General features: G+C 40.1%; 1 protein-coding gene across 2 annotated transcripts in view; it reads left to right on the forward strand.

Annotated features, from left to right (window-relative positions):
- UMAD1 (UBAP1-MVB12-associated (UMA) domain containing 1) overlaps positions 1-19,086 on the forward strand; it is a 254,032-nt gene that overhangs the window by 38,910 nt on the left and 196,036 nt on the right. For both annotated transcript variants that reach the window (XM_019959741.2, XM_019959742.2), the window contains one exon: positions 47-146. In XM_019959741.2, coding sequence (XP_019815300.1) covers positions 65-146 — 82 coding nt within the window. In that variant the 5' untranslated portion in view covers positions 47-64. Of the gene's footprint in view, positions 1-46; positions 147-19,086 lie in introns of those variants that run through there.

Genomic DNA, 19,086 nt, shown 5'->3' on the forward strand with positions numbered 1-19,086 from the left:
AGTTTCATCTGAATTTGACATAATACCATGTTTGCTTCTGTTTCAGGTAGCAGCAGAAGCAGCAATGTTTCACTTCTTCAGGAAGCCTCTGGAATCTAAGAAGCCGTCAGTGCCCGAGACAGAGGCAGATGGCTTTGTCCTTTTAGGTGAGCGTTTTTCGGGCTTAGTTGTCGTTGTTTAGTGTCTCAGTGGTGTCTGACTCCTTGCGACCCCGTGGACCGTAGCCCACCAGGCTCCTCTGTCCATGGGATTCTTCAGGCAAGAACACTGGAGTGGGTTCCCATTCCCTTCTCCAGGGGATCTTCCCAATCCAGGGATTGAAGCCACATTATTAGATTAATGATTTTTGTTTTAAAAGACTACTTGAAAAGTTGTATGATTGATTTAAAAATATTTTTCTACTAATTCCAGAATTAGTTGATGTATATGAAATGTATAAAAATATGGATCATTAATCACTTGAAATATTATTGTCAAGTCTGACTTTTCTTGTATATCAGTTTGAATGTGTCCTTTGGGTTCAATTTATAAAATCATCCCATTTTTTCTATCCTGTAAGTGAGTCAACCTTTTTAATTATGAAAAGCCAGAAGTCTTGAAGAATTCTTGATAAATTCAGATTGTGTTTGAAGAAACAGGGCTTAGTGCTGCTTATAAATCAGCTTCTGAAATTAAATTAGGCATCTAGTACATAGTTGCTGAATGAGGTACATTTATTTTTTTATTTAAGTAGAGTTGATTTACAATATTACATTAATTTTCACGGGTACAACATAGTGATTGAATATTTTCACAGATTAAGTGCCAGTAAAAATTATTATAAGAACTGTTATAACGTAATGGCTATAATTGTGCTGTATAGTACATCCTTGTTGCTTATCTTTTTTTATATATAGTAGCCTGTATCTCTTAATCCCATACCCCTAACTTGCCCTTCCCTCTCCCTTTTGGTCACCACTAGTTTGTTTTCTGTATCTGTGAGTTTGTCTCTATTTTGCATATGCTTCACTTGTATTATTTTTGTGATTCCACATGTAAGTGATGTCGTACAGTATTTGTCTTTCTTTGATTTATTTCACTAAACATAATGCTCTCTGGGTCCATCCATGTTGTTGACAATAGCAGAATTTCATTCTTTTTTATGGCTTTTTATTCTTTTTTTCTGTGTGTGTGTGCACGTGCACATTGCACTTTCTTAGTCCAGTCGTGTGTTGATAAGTACTTGGGTTTTCTCTTGTCTTGGCTATTTTAGATGGTGCTCCTGTGAGCTTAGGGTACATGTATTTTTTTGAGTTAGTGTTTTCATTTTTTCCAGCTATACACCCAGGAGTGGGATTGCTGGATCATATGGCAGCTCATTTTTAGTGTTTTAAGGAACCTCCATTCTGTTTTGCATGGTGGCTACACCAGTTTACATTCCCATCAAGAGTTTTGAAGTACACTTTAAAATCTAAATATGTTAAATAGTGTCTCCTGAATCTTAAACTAGTTTATTTTCTATTATAAAATTAATCCCTGCTAGTTGTTAAGATTTTAGTGGCTTTAAAAAATACTCCTTTCAACCAGATATTACGCTCTTCCCAAGGGGAGTTCGGAAACATGACGTTTCCGTCGTGTCATTTTCCAGTCCCAAAGAAGGGATTGGCAGTCTTTCGCTGGTTCTTCCCAGCAGCTGTCTTCTCATAGGCCGTTGAGGAGCAACTAAAACCCAGTGTCCCCTGGGGACACCCGTCCTCTTCCACCTGGATTTCCTTCTGCCAGAGTCAGCTCCTTATCTGAGGATTTGCATGAACTTATAGCATGTTTGCTCTTGACAGTATTTCTCAGGGTCTCCATTTGTAGATTCTGGTTCTCTACCTTTTCTCTCTATATCTTGGCCTAGTCACTCCGAGGTCCCTTGGCATTGGCAGAGGCTCTGTGTGTCTTGACAAGTGGAAGACGGCTTTTTGGGTTTGCAGGTTATGTTGAACTTTTAGATTAGGCCTTCTAAGAGCCAGGCTCACACCATACCTCTGACCCCACACATTCAGAATGGGTGGCTGGATCTCTGCCTTTTCAGCACTTCTCTTCAGAACCTGGTTTCTTGCAGTAAGGACACGGGGGTTTTACCCCTCTGGCCCTCTTCCATTTCTTGGCCTTAATCTCTGGGAGACCAGAGGAGAGTTTTCCTTATAGTTAAATGCTACCATAAAATATGCTGTCTTTTCCACAGTCATGTTCTGGTAGGCCTGTGGGTTTCCTGGATCTGCTTCCTGGGACCTGGAACAGGGGCCGTAGGTGAGAGTGGTGAGAGCTGTTTTCTCTCTGACCAGATCCGCTGCGTCTGAGGCAAAGTAGTGGGGCATAGTCTGACTAGGGTTGCTGGTTTTTCTGGGGAGCCTCCTGACAGGGATGAAGTGGGGTGCCACCAACCCGGCTGCTTCCCTGGCCCTTCTTACAGTGTCAGGAAATTGTGCTTTGGCTTCCAAGACAGATCATCCCCCACTTCTGTTTCCAGTGCTGCCAGTGTTGCTTCCCTCTGACCTGCCGAATTAGCCCAACTAACGGAAAAAACTTCAGGGGTGCCTCTAGTCTCCTGTGATGTTTCTGCCTCTTCTGGAGTTTCACAAAAAGTTCTTTCAGGAATTTGCTCTAGCAATGCCTGGTTCTCCAAACTCTGCTCTGTATTTCTTGTTTTAGAATACCTCTGTAGCCTGGAGAAAGGCATGCAACCCACTCCAGTATTCTTGCCTGGAGAAGCCCCATGGACAGAGGAGCCGGGTGGGCTGCAGTCCATGGGGTCCCATGGAGTGACGCAACTGAAGTGACTTAGCACACAGCTTTAATGCACATGCAGAGAGCTGTGTTTTCCTGTTGTCTCATGATGAGAAATAGTGCACTGACGTGTCTGCGAGCACACAGCTTCTGTAGCTGTACTTGAAGAACTCTTGATCCGTCTTGGCTTCTTCTGTGGCCTGCCACTTGCAACATCACAGAGACAAGTTTTAACCACAGCTGAAAAAGCTGCTGCGGCTGCTGTTTCTAAAATCTCCTCCGGTGTCTGGAGATACACTTCAAGCTTGTAGCTTGAAGATATTTCACTGCCTGTCTTAGCCCAGCAGGGGTTTCTGCCCCCAACTGGTGAAGCTTCTGTTGTGGACTCTACCTTTCTAAGAAAGAGTAGTTTAAGTAGTGGTCCTTACCTGAGGCTCAGAAGACAGAAATGCCAAGAGTTGCTACTTCTTGAGGGAATCTCCAGCTATTACTTCCTCTAGTATGGTTTCACAGACCAGCTGCTCCGTCTGATACCTCTCAGCTCTAACGGTGCCGTTTCCCGTAAGCTGACACGCTGTGTGTTGAGAGCGTTTTTGCAGGGCCATCTTGGCCTGAGTGGGATTTAGCTCCTGCACCACGTGTGCTGTGGTTGAGCAGTCACAGTGAGGCATCATCCTGCCCCAGGCTCAGGACTGTAATTTAATTTCAGGTGCGGCTGGTCCCACACCCTTGTTCAAATGATCCAAGCAAGAGCAGACCCCCACATGTTGACTGAGGCCTCCTGGTCCTTCAGCTGCCGTGTCTACTGATGCTTATCTCGGTTTAGTGCCATTTTTTCCCCCAGGTGTAAAGCTCCAACCCCTCCACCATTTTCCATGAAAAATCCTTGGGTTACTATGGTTATGTGATTTTTTTTCCTCCTAGAATCTTCCAGAAAGTTTTTTTTTTGTTTGTTTTGTTTTTATCTCCTGCTTTCAGGAAGAAAAGGAGAGGACAGAGTGCCCTTCTTGCACCTGGTGTTTTTTCAAGTTTAGCTCAGAATAATCTTTATGCCAAAGTGGCATATTTTGGGTTGGTATATCTGCCACCCTTCACCATTTGGGGAAGTTACAAAACCTCCCAGGTATCATTTAGCTTATTTAGAAAATGAGCATGGTAACAATAGGGTTATTCAGGAGATTAAATGAGTTAATGTGTGTAATATGCTTAGGAGAACACTTTGAGTGAGGTGGTCATGTTATCTCCATATACGGTGTGTGCTAAATTGCTTCAGTCATGTCCAGCTCTTTGTGACCCCATGGACTGGCCTGCCGGGCTCTCTGTCCATGAGATTTCCCAGGTGAGAATATTGGAGTGGGTTGCTATACCTTCTCTGGTGGCTCAAACCCAGGGATGAAACCCATATCTTTTATGTCTCCTGCATTCGCAGGGTGGTTCTTTACCACTAGCTCCCTGGGAAGCCCCCATATACAGAAGAGGACTTGAAAAAGTTCGCCAGCTTACATGGGCCAGATCTGGAATCAGCCCAGGCCTTCTAACTTCAGAGCCTGTCCTCTTAACCACTAAGCTATCCCTCTTTTTTTTTTTTTTTTTTTTTAAGTCACATTATCATTTTAAATTTTGAGACAGTAGTGACACTTTAAGCTCTTTTTAAAAATTTAAATTGTGTTCAATAATTTTCAAATATTCCTTAAGTAACTTTATTATTGAATGGGATTAAAATATAGTGCAAAGGAGAACAGGATTAAATGCCAGAGAAGTATAAATATATCATGTCTGTCAGTTTAACTTTCCCTGAGTTCCCTAGACAATTAATTTTTAAAAGACTAAGTGCTATGCTTTCTTGTTTTCTTTTTTTAATAAAAGAGGGTTGGTTGTGTTATACATAAATTTGGCTTTAATTTTGGCTGCCTCAGACGTTCCACTATTTAATATTTTTAGATACTTAAAAATATTACAATAAACTATAATCTCCTTAATGAAGTTGCCATTGGAAGACAGAGTCAGCCCTCTATTTCCACAAAGTTCCACATCTATGAATTCAACCCACTGCAGATTGAAAATATTGGGGAAAAAAAAAAAATCCAGAGTGGTCCAGCAAAGTAAAACTTAAATTTGCCGCGTGTCTAGCAACGGTTCCCATGCCGTTTATATTGTATCAGGTGTGATGCGTAATTTAAAGTATACAGGAGGGTATGCATAGGTTATATGCGAATACTGCACTGTTTATTTAAGGAACTTGGTGAGCCACTGCAGATTTTAATAAGGGTGCTGCAGAAACCTAGGGACAACTCTACACTGTTGAGTTAGTGAAATATCCTTCTGCCGTTAAAGCCTTAACTGAAAATTGACCAATAAAACTCAGGATAGGTTATTTGGGAATATAGTAAATTACCTTAAAACATAGGATGGTAATCTGTTTTTAGAAACTGGTCTAAGTTCTTTTTATCATATGGTTCTACATTAACTTATATAATATCTACTTTTACTCTCAGAGCATGCTCTGTGTATGTGTAAAAAAATTTGAAAAGATATCACACAGGTCAGATGATAGCTATGAACGACTTTTATCAACATGACTCCGTCCTTTGGCATATGTGCTTTGGTTATCATGTGTCCACTCATCTTGCTTGGTCCTTTTGTGCAGTAGATAGATTGCAGGAAAATAATTGTCTGTACGTGTTTCTGTGTGTTTGTTAACTTATAAATGATACACCTAAGTGAAGGCTTAGATTATATCTATACCAACAACTTCTTCAGTTCATTTCAGTCGCTCAGTTGTGTCCGACTCTTTGCGACCCCGTGTACCGCAGCACGCCAGACCTCCCTGTCCATCACCAACTCCCAGAGTTCACCCAAACCCATGTCCATTGAGTCAGTGATGCCATCCAACAGTCTCGTCCTCTGCCATCCCCTCTCCTCCTGCCTTCAATCTTTCTCAGCATTAGGGTCTTTTCAAATGAATCAGTTCTTCGCATCAAGTGGCCAGAGTATTGGAGTTTCAGCTTTAACATCAGTCCTTCCAATGAAGACCCAAGACTGATCTCCTTTAGGATGGACTGGTTGGATCTCCTTGCAGTCAGAGGGACTCTCAAGAGTCTTCTCCACCACCACCAGTTCAAAAGCATCGATTCTTCAGTGCTCAGCTTTCTTTATAGTGCAACTGTCATATCCATACATGACCACTGGAAAAACCATGGCTTTGACTAGACAGACCTTTCTCGGCAAACTAATATCTCTGCTTTTTAATATGCTGTCTAGGTTGGTCACAGTTTTTCTTTGAAGGAGCAAGCATCTTTTAATTTCATGGCTGCAGTTACCATCTGCAGTGATTTTGGAACCCAAGAAAATAAAGTCTGTCACTGCTTCCATTGTTTCCCCATCTATTTGCCATGAAGTGATGGGACCAGATGCCATGATCTTAGTTTTCTGAATGTTGAGCTTTAAGCCACCTTTTCATTCTCCACTTTCACTTTCATCAAGCGGCTCTTTGTTTTTCTTCGCTTTCAAGGTGGTATCATCTGAGTATCTGAGGTTATTGATATTTCTCTCAGCAATCTTGATCCCAGCTTGTGCTTCATCCAGCCCAGCATTTCACATGATGTACTCTGCATATATGTTAAATAAACAGGGTGACAATATACAACCTTGACATGCTCCTTTCCCAGTTTGGAATCAGTCTGTTGTTCCATGTCTCTAACTCTTGCCTCTTGATCTGAATACAGATTTCTCAACAACTTCTTATCAGTATGGATTCTGTAGAATTTGTTAAGACTGTTATCTTACTTGGCCTTTATAACGTATTTCTAAAAAGGTTAGAGGTTAGAGTAAATTATGTTGTTAAGGGTATAAGTTACCTGTATTTCCCTCCTTGACAATACCTTTTCCCCTAGACATGCCTTCCAACTTAACACAAATAGGTTTGAGGTCACGATTATTAGATGATGTTGCTGAAGTCGACACCCATGACTTGAAACTCAGGGTCTAAGCAGACCCTAGGCTCTTTTATTGATAATAGGGATATATGGGCTGCTTGTACAGAATTAGCTCACTTTTGGACAGAAAGCTTTTTCCATTAGGGTTTCCAAAGCATTTAGCCTTTGTAAAATGTCGAGTGTGCTAAATAATAGTAAGGAAATTAAAAACAAAAAGGCCTGGTGGGAAAACATCCTTTCGCTTTAACTAGTTCCTATTCTCATAAGGAGGTAATAACTATTCGTTCATTCAGTAATGAAATCGAAGTAATCCTCTAGGGTACTCATTTTACACAAAAACAAATTGCAGTTTTCTTTTGTATCACTGGGTGGCGGTTTTTCTTAGTCTTACACTACTGTTTAAAACCCCAGCAAGCCTGGTACTATTTGTAATTACCAGGGTTTTCTTCTGTTATGACATGTTTAATTGTGCTTTCAAGACATTATCTTTAGGTTGATTACAAATTTACTACTGTAGTATGCAACCTCTTATTTTAAATTAAGGAAAAGAGTATGTGTTGCCTAGATGTTGGCATAAAATCCTTCCAAAACTAGGACAAAGGCATCAATTAGCTTATTATATTATAGAAAAAAAGAAAAATAATAGCAACCAAGAAAAGTCACAGAAAATAAAGTGGAAAGGATTACTGTATATTCACCAACATTGGTGACCAAATAGTGAGTATAACTTTGGAGCAGGCAAATGAAATTGGGCAAACACCATTAAAGAGATTAAAGGAATTGGGTTACAGTAAAACTAAAGTTCATCGTGTTTTTCAGAATATGCAGGTGCTTCTTAAAACTATAGCCTAAGAACTTCTAGCTCCCATTAAGCTAATTATTTTGTAAAACTGATTGAATTTAGAATCAGTTTAGTAATTCACCACAGCTTGAATTTCATCTTTTAAATACTGACACTGAAGTATGTACTTGAGTCTCACCTCTGTTTGCCAGTTTAAATGGTAAATCAGGTTTTGGGAAATAGTGCGTTTAAAGTTTTAAGACTGTCTCCTACTGAATTCCCCATGGTGGGAATCATTGAAATCATGTATACACACTAAAGTTGAACTGTCACATTTTTATGTGGAACTTTTTAGGTAGTGTCTTCGTCTCTGTACTGTGGCCTTTATTTAAAAGTGAAAATCTAGTGGTGTATAATAAAAATTTACATTCCAGAGAATAAGGGACAGTAAGTCACTCTGATTCTGTGTAGGACTGAAGGCTGTAATGAAAACAGCAGTGACAGAAACTAAACAGATTTTCACCATGTGTTTCCCCATCCTTACAAGAGAAGCATAACATCTTCAAAAGAAAGTGTTTATGGGTTAAAAAAGCAGCCGACCCTATTAATATCCCTATTAATATCTTACCCATGTATTGTGCTATTCAGAAAAAGTCAAATTGCAGTGAATTTACTTGGCAGTCTTTCTGTTTTTTTCTCTTGACCTTTCAATTTTAAAGGAAGTATGCCAGGATTTTCAACTGAACTCATAGCACAGTTGTTTATTTTCCCATTGAGAAATGGTGAGTCGTGTGTATAATGGATAAAAATGAACAGAATTTGCACATTCGTTGCTTCCTAATTCTGGTTCATCTCGTGGCTTTCAGAGGTGAAACGGTTGAGGCCAGACTGTGGGATGTACCACTCTGCCTTGTCTCCTGAAGGGGCAGGATGAGAGGGGGCTTCACGGGGCGGGGCAGAGATGTCCACGAGCTGAGAGGCAGCACAGGCCCCTCCGTGGCACACAGTCAATTGTGAGTTGTGAGAAACGGGCTCAGAAGACTCAGCCGACTCAAACGCGAGTTAGGGATCCGTCTCCCTTACTCAGTGAGTCTAACCTTCTTTTGAATTAGGGGGCAGTTTGCAAAAGTGCTGGTGCTGGGGCTTCATCCCTCCATTCTGATTAGACACACGTGGGGTTTGGCCCAGACACTGACTTTTTTCCCAGAGTTTCCCCAGATAGTTCTTATGAGCATACAAGGCTGAGAACTGCTGCAGTTCACTCTTTATAATTTAGTTATGGACACCATCAAATCATGTGTTAAAACACTTTGACAAAGACCTCATAAAAATACAAAAGTTATAGTTTCTCTTCCACTGCAGTTGAGCCATAAACAAAAAAAATAAAACGACAAAATTTCTAGGTAGAACATCTTTTCAAACATTAAATAAATAGCAGAAAGATTCAGATTTCTAAGGAATGAAATTGGTTTCTTAAATATATTTAGAAACTTAAAACATCTTTTTTTAATCAATAAAGCAGTTGAGAAGCATTTTGTCAACTTAATTATACAAATACTTATTCCAACTGGCTTGTAACTCTTTCTGTCTTTGACCATAGCTTATCTAATCTAGAGTAACTTTAGGTAAATTTATTTGACAAATTAACATCTATGAACTCTTCAGAGCCACTCTGATGTATTTTTTCTTTGAACTGAAGCCATCAGGCAGTCAGATTTTTAGTCCACTCGTTGGTGTAGTTGACCAGTTTACTATGGTACTGTTTCCTGGAGGACACTTTTTCAGCACAACTTCAGTAGGCAAAAAAATGTATGTGTGCTCACCATAGACCGTAAATGGGTTTCCTCTAGCATTTACTCAGAGGCTTTCATAGTGTTATATCTTCCACATCTGAGACCACTTTAACTGAAAGATTATGATGAATAGCTTTGATAGTTTCATTTAAAGTTTATTCTTATTTCATTCTGTTAAGGAAATAATAGGGATGAGAATCTAAGTAGAATGTACACTTATGAGCATTGCAGTTTGTACTAGTAATTTAGACAGGTTTGGAAGACCTAAATATTGTCTTGCTAGTAATTTTAATAATGCCACAATATTGTTTTATATTTAAGTGGTTGTCTTATTCAGTATCTGTTTTTTCCCATTGTATGCAGCCAAAGCATATTATGAAAGGAAGAGTTCTTATTGAGGTCACACATTAATCTTTCCAAATGTGAATTTCTGAGAATGTGTCTTCTTTCGTTATTATCATGATAGAATTATGGTGGTACCTCAAAATAGCATTCTCTAGTAAACTAAGCCAGAAGAAAAGCTTTTTTAAACTGTTGTTTTTGTTTTTCATATTTAGTACATAAATTTAGAGCTTAGCCATTGGTTAATAACACTATATTACATTATATATTGTTATTCAGTCACTGAATTGGGTTCTTTCAAGAACATACTTCACTTTGATTCTCCCAGGAGCCTGGGAGATCTGATAAAGGTACTAAAACTCATACTACAAGAAAAACATCTTAAATTAGTGTAAGATGGACTTTTCTTGTTGTGGTAGTCATCAGGTGAACATTCTTGAGCATTTTTCTGTCCTGGACACTCTGCTCCTTGTTTAAAAAAGAATGCAGATTTATGGGCTTGACCCATAACTACTAAAACAGAATCTTTGTAAATATAGCCTAAGAATCAGCATTTAAAAAAAAAAGCATTGCAAGTGATTTTTATTCAGGCAAATATTGAGAATCACTGGAATAATTCTTTTATAATGTATGGTAGGAGAGAACATTTTCAGGTGGTGAGAAAGGCTGTAAAGTATGTGCATTCAGAAGAATCTGGAACATATTCAGGGCCAGTAAGCAATTCTTCAGGAGAGAGGGTATGTCAGGGCCACTGGTGAGGAACGAGTCTAGAACTGGGATTTGCAATGGGCCTGTGTGCCATTCTGGGATATTAGAATTCTCTCCTGTTGTCAGTAATGAACTATCAGATATCTGACCATTTTAAAACGGTGAAGTATTGTTTGGGTTTTTATTTTATTGGAAATTTGTTAATTATTAATTAATAATTAAATTAATGAAATTTATATAATTATAAATTATAAATATAATTAAATTAATAATTAAATTTCCAATTTAAATTGTTAATTAAAAAAAATGGAGCTAATTTAATAATTTCATCCCATTGAGAATTGTTTTTTAATGGAAAGCATGATCACCTCTTGAATGCATTGCTGAGACGGTGCACACACACTCATGCCAGGTGGACAGAATGTGACAAGGAGACAATCAGCCAATGAACTGCCTGGGGCCGCCAGGCTGCAAGTCACTCTCTCAGACACTTCCAATTCCACCTTCTCCACATCTGTTAGTTTCGACATAGTGTAGGAGTAGATAGGAATAGAAGCTACTAGTTTTCCTTCTATATCTGCTTCTCTCTACTTCTTTGCTAGAGGTATTTTATCCAGCCATGTGGCCATTTTGTGGTTGGGTGTGGAATTTTGATGAAATTCCTGGCCCACGTGATATAAGAAGGAACGTCGTACTGCAGGTTTTATGGAACCTTTTAAACGCACAGCTGGTGTGTACCTTCCACCTCTCTCCTGCCCCTAACTTTTCTCACGCTGGAGCACGGATATGATGGTTTGATGGTGCACAAGCTGCCATCTTGGATCATGAAGACTAGAGTGCATTGTGAGGATAAATGAAGAATAAGTGGGGAAGAGCCTGGGTCCTTAAAAAGACTGTGGAGTTGCCGCAACAGCCCCATAATGCTTGCCTTTGAACTGCTTTTATGCGAGACAGGGATAAACTTCTGTGTGAGCCACTATTTTATTTTGTCATCTGCAGATGATCAAACCCAGGTACTGAACTGGAAACCATAATATTCAGATTCCAAGTTCCATCATTTTCTTGCTGTGGATCAAGCAGGCTCCTTAGCCTTTCAGCCTCATTTTCCTTCCGTATAAAAAGTTAATAGCATTATGGCTTCCTCACGACGTTGTTAGAGAAGAGGAATGAGAGGGGACTTCACACCGATTTCTTCACTTACAGAAGTGAGAATAAGAAGTTCACTTGCTAATCCTGATGAGCTCGGCAGCATGCTAGGGAGAATGATTCTGAGCCAGCCTCTTAGGGCTCAGCTGGAGAGAATGCAGTGATCATTACTACTGTAGATTGTAGGCAAGGGAATGGTAAGCACCCTATGACCCATAGGTCTTTCTTCCACTCACCCTGGAAGGCCATTGCATGCTTCTGCAATGAGTCCAGCAAATAGTCCATTCATATCCGTTAAATGCTGAAATGTTTATAAAGTGTGCATTAACTAGTGGAACGTTATTAAAGAATTGAGAAATGTTGCTACACTCTGGTTATCAGAAAGTTAGAAACTGATTCATTCTCTGCTATCAGTATTTCCATCAAAAATGGCATATACTTTTATGGCCATGCATATGTGTGTGTGTATGATATTTTTAATGAGAAGTATTAAGAATACTAAAGCTTTATATGGTAGTATTAATGACTTAAAAGCATCATTGTCCTGAGATTTTTTTCAGTATTCAAAGTCAAATAGCTCAGCCCTAAACTTATGAAATGACTTATTTTTGTTTCTGGCATCTATTATTTCCTGATGCACAAGCTGAAAATATGCTTGGCAGCGCCAGAGGAAAACTGTAACCCTTAAAATAGTTTGATGGATTGCTTAAAGGAATTGATAACTGTGGTAACCAGTGATTGCCCTTGTTGTTATCACTGTGTTAGGGGGTCTTAGCCATGATGAGTTTGAGTGGAGTGCTCTGGAAGCCTCCTGAAATTACAAGCAAAATACTGTGTTTGCATTTTTGGGTGAGAAGGGTCTCTGAATTTTATCAGATTGTCAAAGATCTGTGACCCTAAAAAGGTTAAATAGTGACTTTTCTATCTATGGCTAGGTATACCAGTCTTTACTAGCCACTTGGGCTGTGGTATGTTAGGGATTTTTTTCATGACAGAGACAGATTACATCCTATTGGCTGCTTTTACTAATTTGGGTTCACAAAATAGAATGATTTTTGAGCAGCTAAATAAAAATTAGGGAATAATTACTACTAGTAAGATATATAGCAGATAAGAGATGTCTGTAAGGAGGTTACAGTCTATATCACAAGAGGTGCAAAAATGAAAGTCAAGAAACATTACAAAACAGTAACATCAAACACTTAAGAAACTGATAGAATGACTTATATCATGGTGGTCTCAGTGCGTTAATTTGACATTGCTTCTCTGTCTTATGCTGTCAGTTACACTCAGTATGAGTATATTTACTTTTCCAGGGATGCCTTCAGGACATGGTGCTGTGATTAGGTTTTTCTCGTTCAAAGAACTAAAAAAATAGGCAAATGATAATGGATATGTATAGATCCCAAACTGTGGTTGGGGAATGTTTTTACTTGTTATCTTAAACGTATAATTAGTAGCTAGTAATGACAGTTTGCTCTTGGTTTACCTCCACGTGGACCTCTCACGATTTGAACCAGGATGTTTTTCTGCTGCCAGGCTCAGGGCCCAGTGTTCCCTTTGTGCAGATGCCCGGCCTGGTCCGCTTTGTCCGTATCCTGTTACAGTCAGATCCCACATGAAACCTTGCCTTTCGGTCTCTAGAGAGCTCTGCCTTTGATCTCATGGTGTACATTTTCTCCCATCACTTATTTGCTTCTTAATCACATAGCAGCTCCTATATCGTTGTTTTGTAATGTTATTTAAACTTTTTAATGTTTTGCCACTTAGATGGTAGCCATACAGATCCCTTGTCTGCTGTGTATCTTACATAACAGTCAGCATGAGGATTTCCATAAAATATATCCTCCATCCATAAATTGTTAACAGGTTTGGAAAGTGTTAGTTGCTCAGTCATGTCTGATTCTTTGGGACCCCATGGACTGTAGCCCACCAGGCTCCTCTGTCCATGGGATTCTCCAGGCAAGAGTACTGGAGTGGGTTGCTGTTCCCTTCTCCAGGGGATCTTCCCAACCCAGTTATCACACCCGGGTCTCCTGTATTGCAGGCGGATTCTTTACTGTCTGAGCCACCAAGGAAACCCCAAAACAGGTTTTGGAATAACTTCTAAATCACTTGGTATTTGGTTAGAAAACTTGGTAATGACTTCTATTAAGGTGTTTTTCCAGTGAAAATATACCTTTGTTTGGCTTCTGTCACCCATCTCCTGGACTTAAATTTTACAAATTTTAGTTATTATTGCAAAAGAAATTAAGTATTCAGAGCAGTTTCGCCTGCCCCAAATCCATGCCCCCTTCTTCCACACCTCAAAGGATGCTCTTTCCTCTGTGTGGCCATGTGTTTCAAGAGAGACTGGCCTTCCTTCCACCCATGGGAGGGCAGTTCCAATTTGTCTCTGCCAGTCAGGGTGGTCCAGTCCACCTTGCCAACTTGGGCACCTGTGACCGTTTTCACTAGTTGGACCTGAAGGGCTCATAGGTAGACCCTGCAGAGACAGCCACCCCTCCCCTGGCAGCTGTTTTATCTCGATGAAATGCCTGATGCGTTTATATCCATTGTTGCTATCTTTGCTGAGGAGAGGTAGCCTGAGACAGAGGGAACGTGTTGAAGATGGCAGAATAAAATGTGGAAGCCACCTGCTCTGTGATGACACTGCTCAACTAATCTGTTTACTGATGAGCTTCCCTGTGCTCAGATGGTAAAGAATCTGCTGGCAGTGCAGAGACCCAGGTGCAATCCCTGGGTTGGGAAGATCCCCTGGGGAAGGGAATGGCAACCCACTCCAGTATTCTTCCTGGAGAATCCCGCACGCAGAGGAGCCTGGGGGGCTACAGTTCATGGAGTTGCAGAGTCAGACGTGACTGAGGAACTGACACTTTCACACTTTCACCTGGTCCCTGATGACACTGCTGTTTACTAGCTTGGGAGTTGTCAACCTCTGGGTTTCTTGTTAGGTGGGATAATAAGTTCCTTGGTTAAAGTTTAAGCCACTTTGGGATTGACTTCTGTTACTTGCAGCTGAAATGTCTGGACTGATGTTGAAAGATGTGCGTGCAGTGATGCATCCTCCTGGCTCAGTCTCTGTTGGCAGAGCCCCTCTTAGTGTTTGCTGTCCAGACGTTGTGGACTACATGTCAGGTTATTCAGTTGATTTATATATAGGCAAGGTTTATATCTATGTCCTGCAGGACTCAACTGTTAACAGACCAGTGTGTGAAAATAATCTTGAGCTACATTTCAAGTGAAAGGACTAGACTGCCAGTTCAGTTCAGTCGCTCAGTCATGTCCGACTCCTTGCGACCCCATGAACCGCAGCACTCCAGGCCGCCCTGTCCATCACCAACTCCCGGACTCCACCCAAACCCATGTCCATTGAGTTGGTGATGCCATCCAACCATCTTATCCTCTGTCATCCCCATTCTCCTCCTGCCCTCAATCTTTCCCAGCATCAGGGTCTTTTCAAATGAGTCAGCTCTTCGCATCAGGTGGCCAAAGTACTGGAGTTTCAGCTTCAACATCAGTCCTTCCAATGAACACCCAGGACCGATCTCCTTTAGGATGGACTGGTTGGATCTCCTTGCAGTCCAAGGGACTCTCAAGAGTCTTCTCCAACACCACAGTTCAAAAGCATCAATTCTTCTGCACTCAGCTTTCTTTATAGTCCAACTCTCACATTCATACATGACCACAGGAAAAACCATAGCCTTGACTAGACGGACCTTTGTTAACAAAGTAATGTCTTTGCTTTTGAATATGCTATCTAGGTTGGTCATAACTTTCCTTCCAAGGAGTAAGCGTGTTTTAATTTCATGGCTGCAGTCACCATCTGCAGTGATTTTGGAACCCCCCAAAATAAAGTCTGACAGTGTTTCCACTGTTTCCCCATCTATTTCCCATGAAGTGATGGGACCGGATGCCAGAGTTATATGTAAATATTTCAAAAGGTCTGCATCAGAAGGATCTGTATCTCGATTTTGCTAGTGACAAGGGAGGCCAGGCCTCTGCTACACAGCAACTGGTGAACGATCATGTTAGTTGTTGGGAGATCAGGAAAGGAGTTCAACACACTAACATCGTCACTTGTTAATATACATAGGCAATCTACTGTGTCTTAGTTATATTTTAAGAAATTGGTTGGTAGGCCTAGATTGGTGTGCAACACGTTGTAATTTGTCCCATCTAAAGTAATGAGGAATAGGTTCCCTGGTGCATTTTCCTACGTGTCCAGTTTTCAGGAATGAATTATTGATATTACTTAGGCAATTCCTTTCTAATATGAACCAGCTATTTTATTAAGTCAGCAGTCCTTCTAATGATAATATGGTCTTAAACTTAATATAAACTTAAGCAACTCACCTCTAGGACTCATATAGCTTTGTGTGTTACAGATTTAGAATGTACTGTTTTCAAAAATCCTAAAGGCATTAAGTGAAGTCATAATTCTCTTTTTAAACTTGGAAAATTGGGAGAAAAATTGAAATGTATATGTTTCCTTTGGTCATCCCCAATAATTCTAAAGTCATTTTTTAAAGCTTAAAAACGAATATATATTATATTTTTACTTGAATTGCACATTAATTATGTTCAGTACATCAGATTTTTAAGAAGAGTTTTTAAAGGCAGTGGTAAAACTTTCATTAATCTTATTTTTGAATGTTTACATTTTGAAATTATAAATTGAGCTATGGTTTATAATTTATAACATTCTGCTATTAAAGAGTGGGAGTGAGGCAGCATATAATTTTTAGTGCTGGAAGGAGATCTTAAAGATAGTTTTATGTAGCCTCATATGTAAGTATTTTTGAGTGAGAGTTGTATATCAGAATACTTTGAGATACATACATTCTTTTTTTTTGGTTTGGGGGAGATAGAAAGGTAAATAGTATATAGAAGCTCCCTTATAGAAAATACCAAATTATGATAGGAACCGATTATCGTAAAAGCATTCCCTTCACGGTGAGATATAAATGCCTTTCTAGCCTCTGGGCATCTTTTTATTGCTAAAGTTGGGTTAAATTTACCACCACAAAAATTCAGTTATGATTTCTACCTCTTAGGAAAATAAGCGAATGCATCCAAATATATTTTAATGTGCTCGGTTCAGATAAACGTTTCCATTCCCTGAGGGAGAGCAGTTTCAGCTCCTTTTATGTCTCCACCATTACAGGACTTGAAGCATGTGGCGCGAGTGTGTTGTTACTTCTCAAGCTGCATTCCCTGTGCACCTTCCTAGAGCTGGGCAGAGGTGCTGCACCCCCCAACACTGGATAAGAGTGTTCTCTTCACAGTTAGTGGGAAAAAGGAAGCGGATGGAATTGCAGTTTTTTCATTCTGAAATTTTTCTTAAATTCAAGAGAGAGCCAACATTAAGGTGGGCAGGTAACACGTATGAAGAAGGCGCAAAGGGTTATTAAAGGAAGAACTTGCCAACAGAAAATCAGATTTACTTCTGTAGCTGTTTTATTCTTTGAACATTTGTAGTCATAGTCATGGTTTTATATTTTATTTTATAGCCTAAAATAAATTGAACATTGTGTGTGTGCTAAGTCGCTTCAGTCACGTCCAACTCTGTGCGACCCCATGGACTGTAGCTCTGCAGGCTGCTTTGTCCATGGGATTCTCCAGGCAAGAATACTGGAGGGGGTTGCCATGCCCTCTTCCAGGGGATCTTCCCGACCCAGGATCGGACCCGTGTCTCTTACGTCTCCTGCATTGGCAGGCGGGTACTTTACCAGCATCACCTAATGGCAATTTAAACTTAGACTAATTAAGTGTAATGTTTTGTCTAAAATTATAGTTTATGTGGTAGAATATGAAATACCAATATTTCATCGTGTTGTGCAAAGAGTTCCAGAAATTTCATGGCCTTCGCTGTGGAAAAGATTTCCAAGGAGAAGGCGACTCTGCTGCTGATTGTCTTCCTCATCACATGCGACTCAGACCACTTTACTGGAGCACGGATTCTTCACGTGGTGAATGAGCAAGTCAACTAGACTTTTATCTCTGAAGTGGTGGTTTGTTTTTAATAGCTTAACAGTTTAGTGATACCTTCTGGGTTCTCTGTATTTAAGGCAACTGACAGATCCTTCAAGTTCTTCTCATCTCTGTTGGAGTAAATTGTTGGTACTGAAGTGTTTTCTGATACTTCGAGTTCTCTCTCAGGAGGGTAAGAAATCAGTCCGCCAGCTGCCAATAAAAAGTCAGTGTGAAGTTTTTTTAGTTGAAATTTTATGTAGCTAATAGCCCCAATTTAGCCTGACTCATCTTTTATGAAAATAGTCCTGAAAACAGAAGGAATGTCTTATAACCACACCAGGATGCAAAGGTGACAGCTTAATGCCAGAATCTGGGGTGCAGTTAGACTGAGAAGAAGCTAGCTAATCTCCTACACGTGGCACAGGGTGTTGAGTCCTACATCCTAAGTACATAGAGCTTGGCGGTCATCCTACTCGATCCCTGGGATTCTGTTCTGTGAAGGAAGCAAGGACTTTGTTCCTTTTCTGCACATCCCTCCTACACAACACTATCTTTCTTCATTCCAGAAAACAGCTGGTCAGCAAGCAGAAGAGGCACTGTGATGATGGAGACCTACCAGGGGGTAGAGTTTGCACCAGTAGAACAATGGAGGCAAGAATAGAGATAAAATTTTTATTTTTATTCTTTTAATGTCCTTATAAGGACCAAGAGGTAGCAATTGGAGGAAAAGGACATTCCAAGAGAGAAGAGTTACACTGAGAGGAAGCCTAGGAAAAAGATGCAAATAGATTGTGTGTTCTGGCCTGCCTCCAGCTGGTGGGAATTTATCTTTGAACAATCTTTATGAAAGACAGATTGGCGATGTGTATCAGACACTTCCCAGGTGGTTCAGTGGTAAAGAATCCCCTGCCAATGCAGGAGACCTAGGTTCAATCCCTGGGTTAGGAAGATCCCCTGGAGAAGGAAATGGCAACCCACTCCAGTATTCTCACCTGGAAAATCCCATGGACAGAGGACCCAGCAGGCTACAGTCCGTGAAGTTGCAAAGAGTCGAACATGACTTAGCAATTGAACAGCAGCATCGGCAGTATCCGAAGCTTTAAAGAAGTAGATTCTCTTTGCTTTATGCTGTGTTATACTAAGTCGCTTCAGTAGTGTCCGACTCCTCGTGACCCATGGACTGCAGCCCGCCAGGATCCTCTATCCATGGGGATTCTCCAGGCAAGAATACTGGAGTGAGTCTCCATTTTCTTTTCCAATTTGTCATCAAAATGTAAACAAATGCAGTTTATACAATGGTATGTTTAGCATAAACCTTTTTGTTATATAATTACATATTTTGTGCAATTAAAAATTCTTTGGAAAGAAAAACGTTTATCTGTGGGCTTTATGATTACAGGTGATTTAATTTTTTCTTCCTTTTGACTGTTTATCTTTGCATATTTTGGTTACTTTATTGCAACAAACATATTACTTGTATAAGCCCCAAAGTCAAAGAGAGCCCCAAAGATGTATGTCCCTGAATCCTGGATTCTTTCATGAAAACTGAAGTTCTCCAAAAAGCAGAAGTGCCTTTTCCTCTTACTACTGTAATTTCATTGTGCCTCTTGTTTCCAGTTAACCAAACATCGGTCGAGTAAATACAAATACT

The sequence above is a fragment of the Bos indicus genome, chromosome 4 (genome assembly GCF_029378745.1).
Source record: "Bos indicus isolate NIAB-ARS_2022 breed Sahiwal x Tharparkar chromosome 4, NIAB-ARS_B.indTharparkar_mat_pri_1.0, whole genome shotgun sequence".
Classification (NCBI taxonomy): Eukaryota; Metazoa; Chordata; class Mammalia; order Artiodactyla; family Bovidae; genus Bos; species Bos indicus.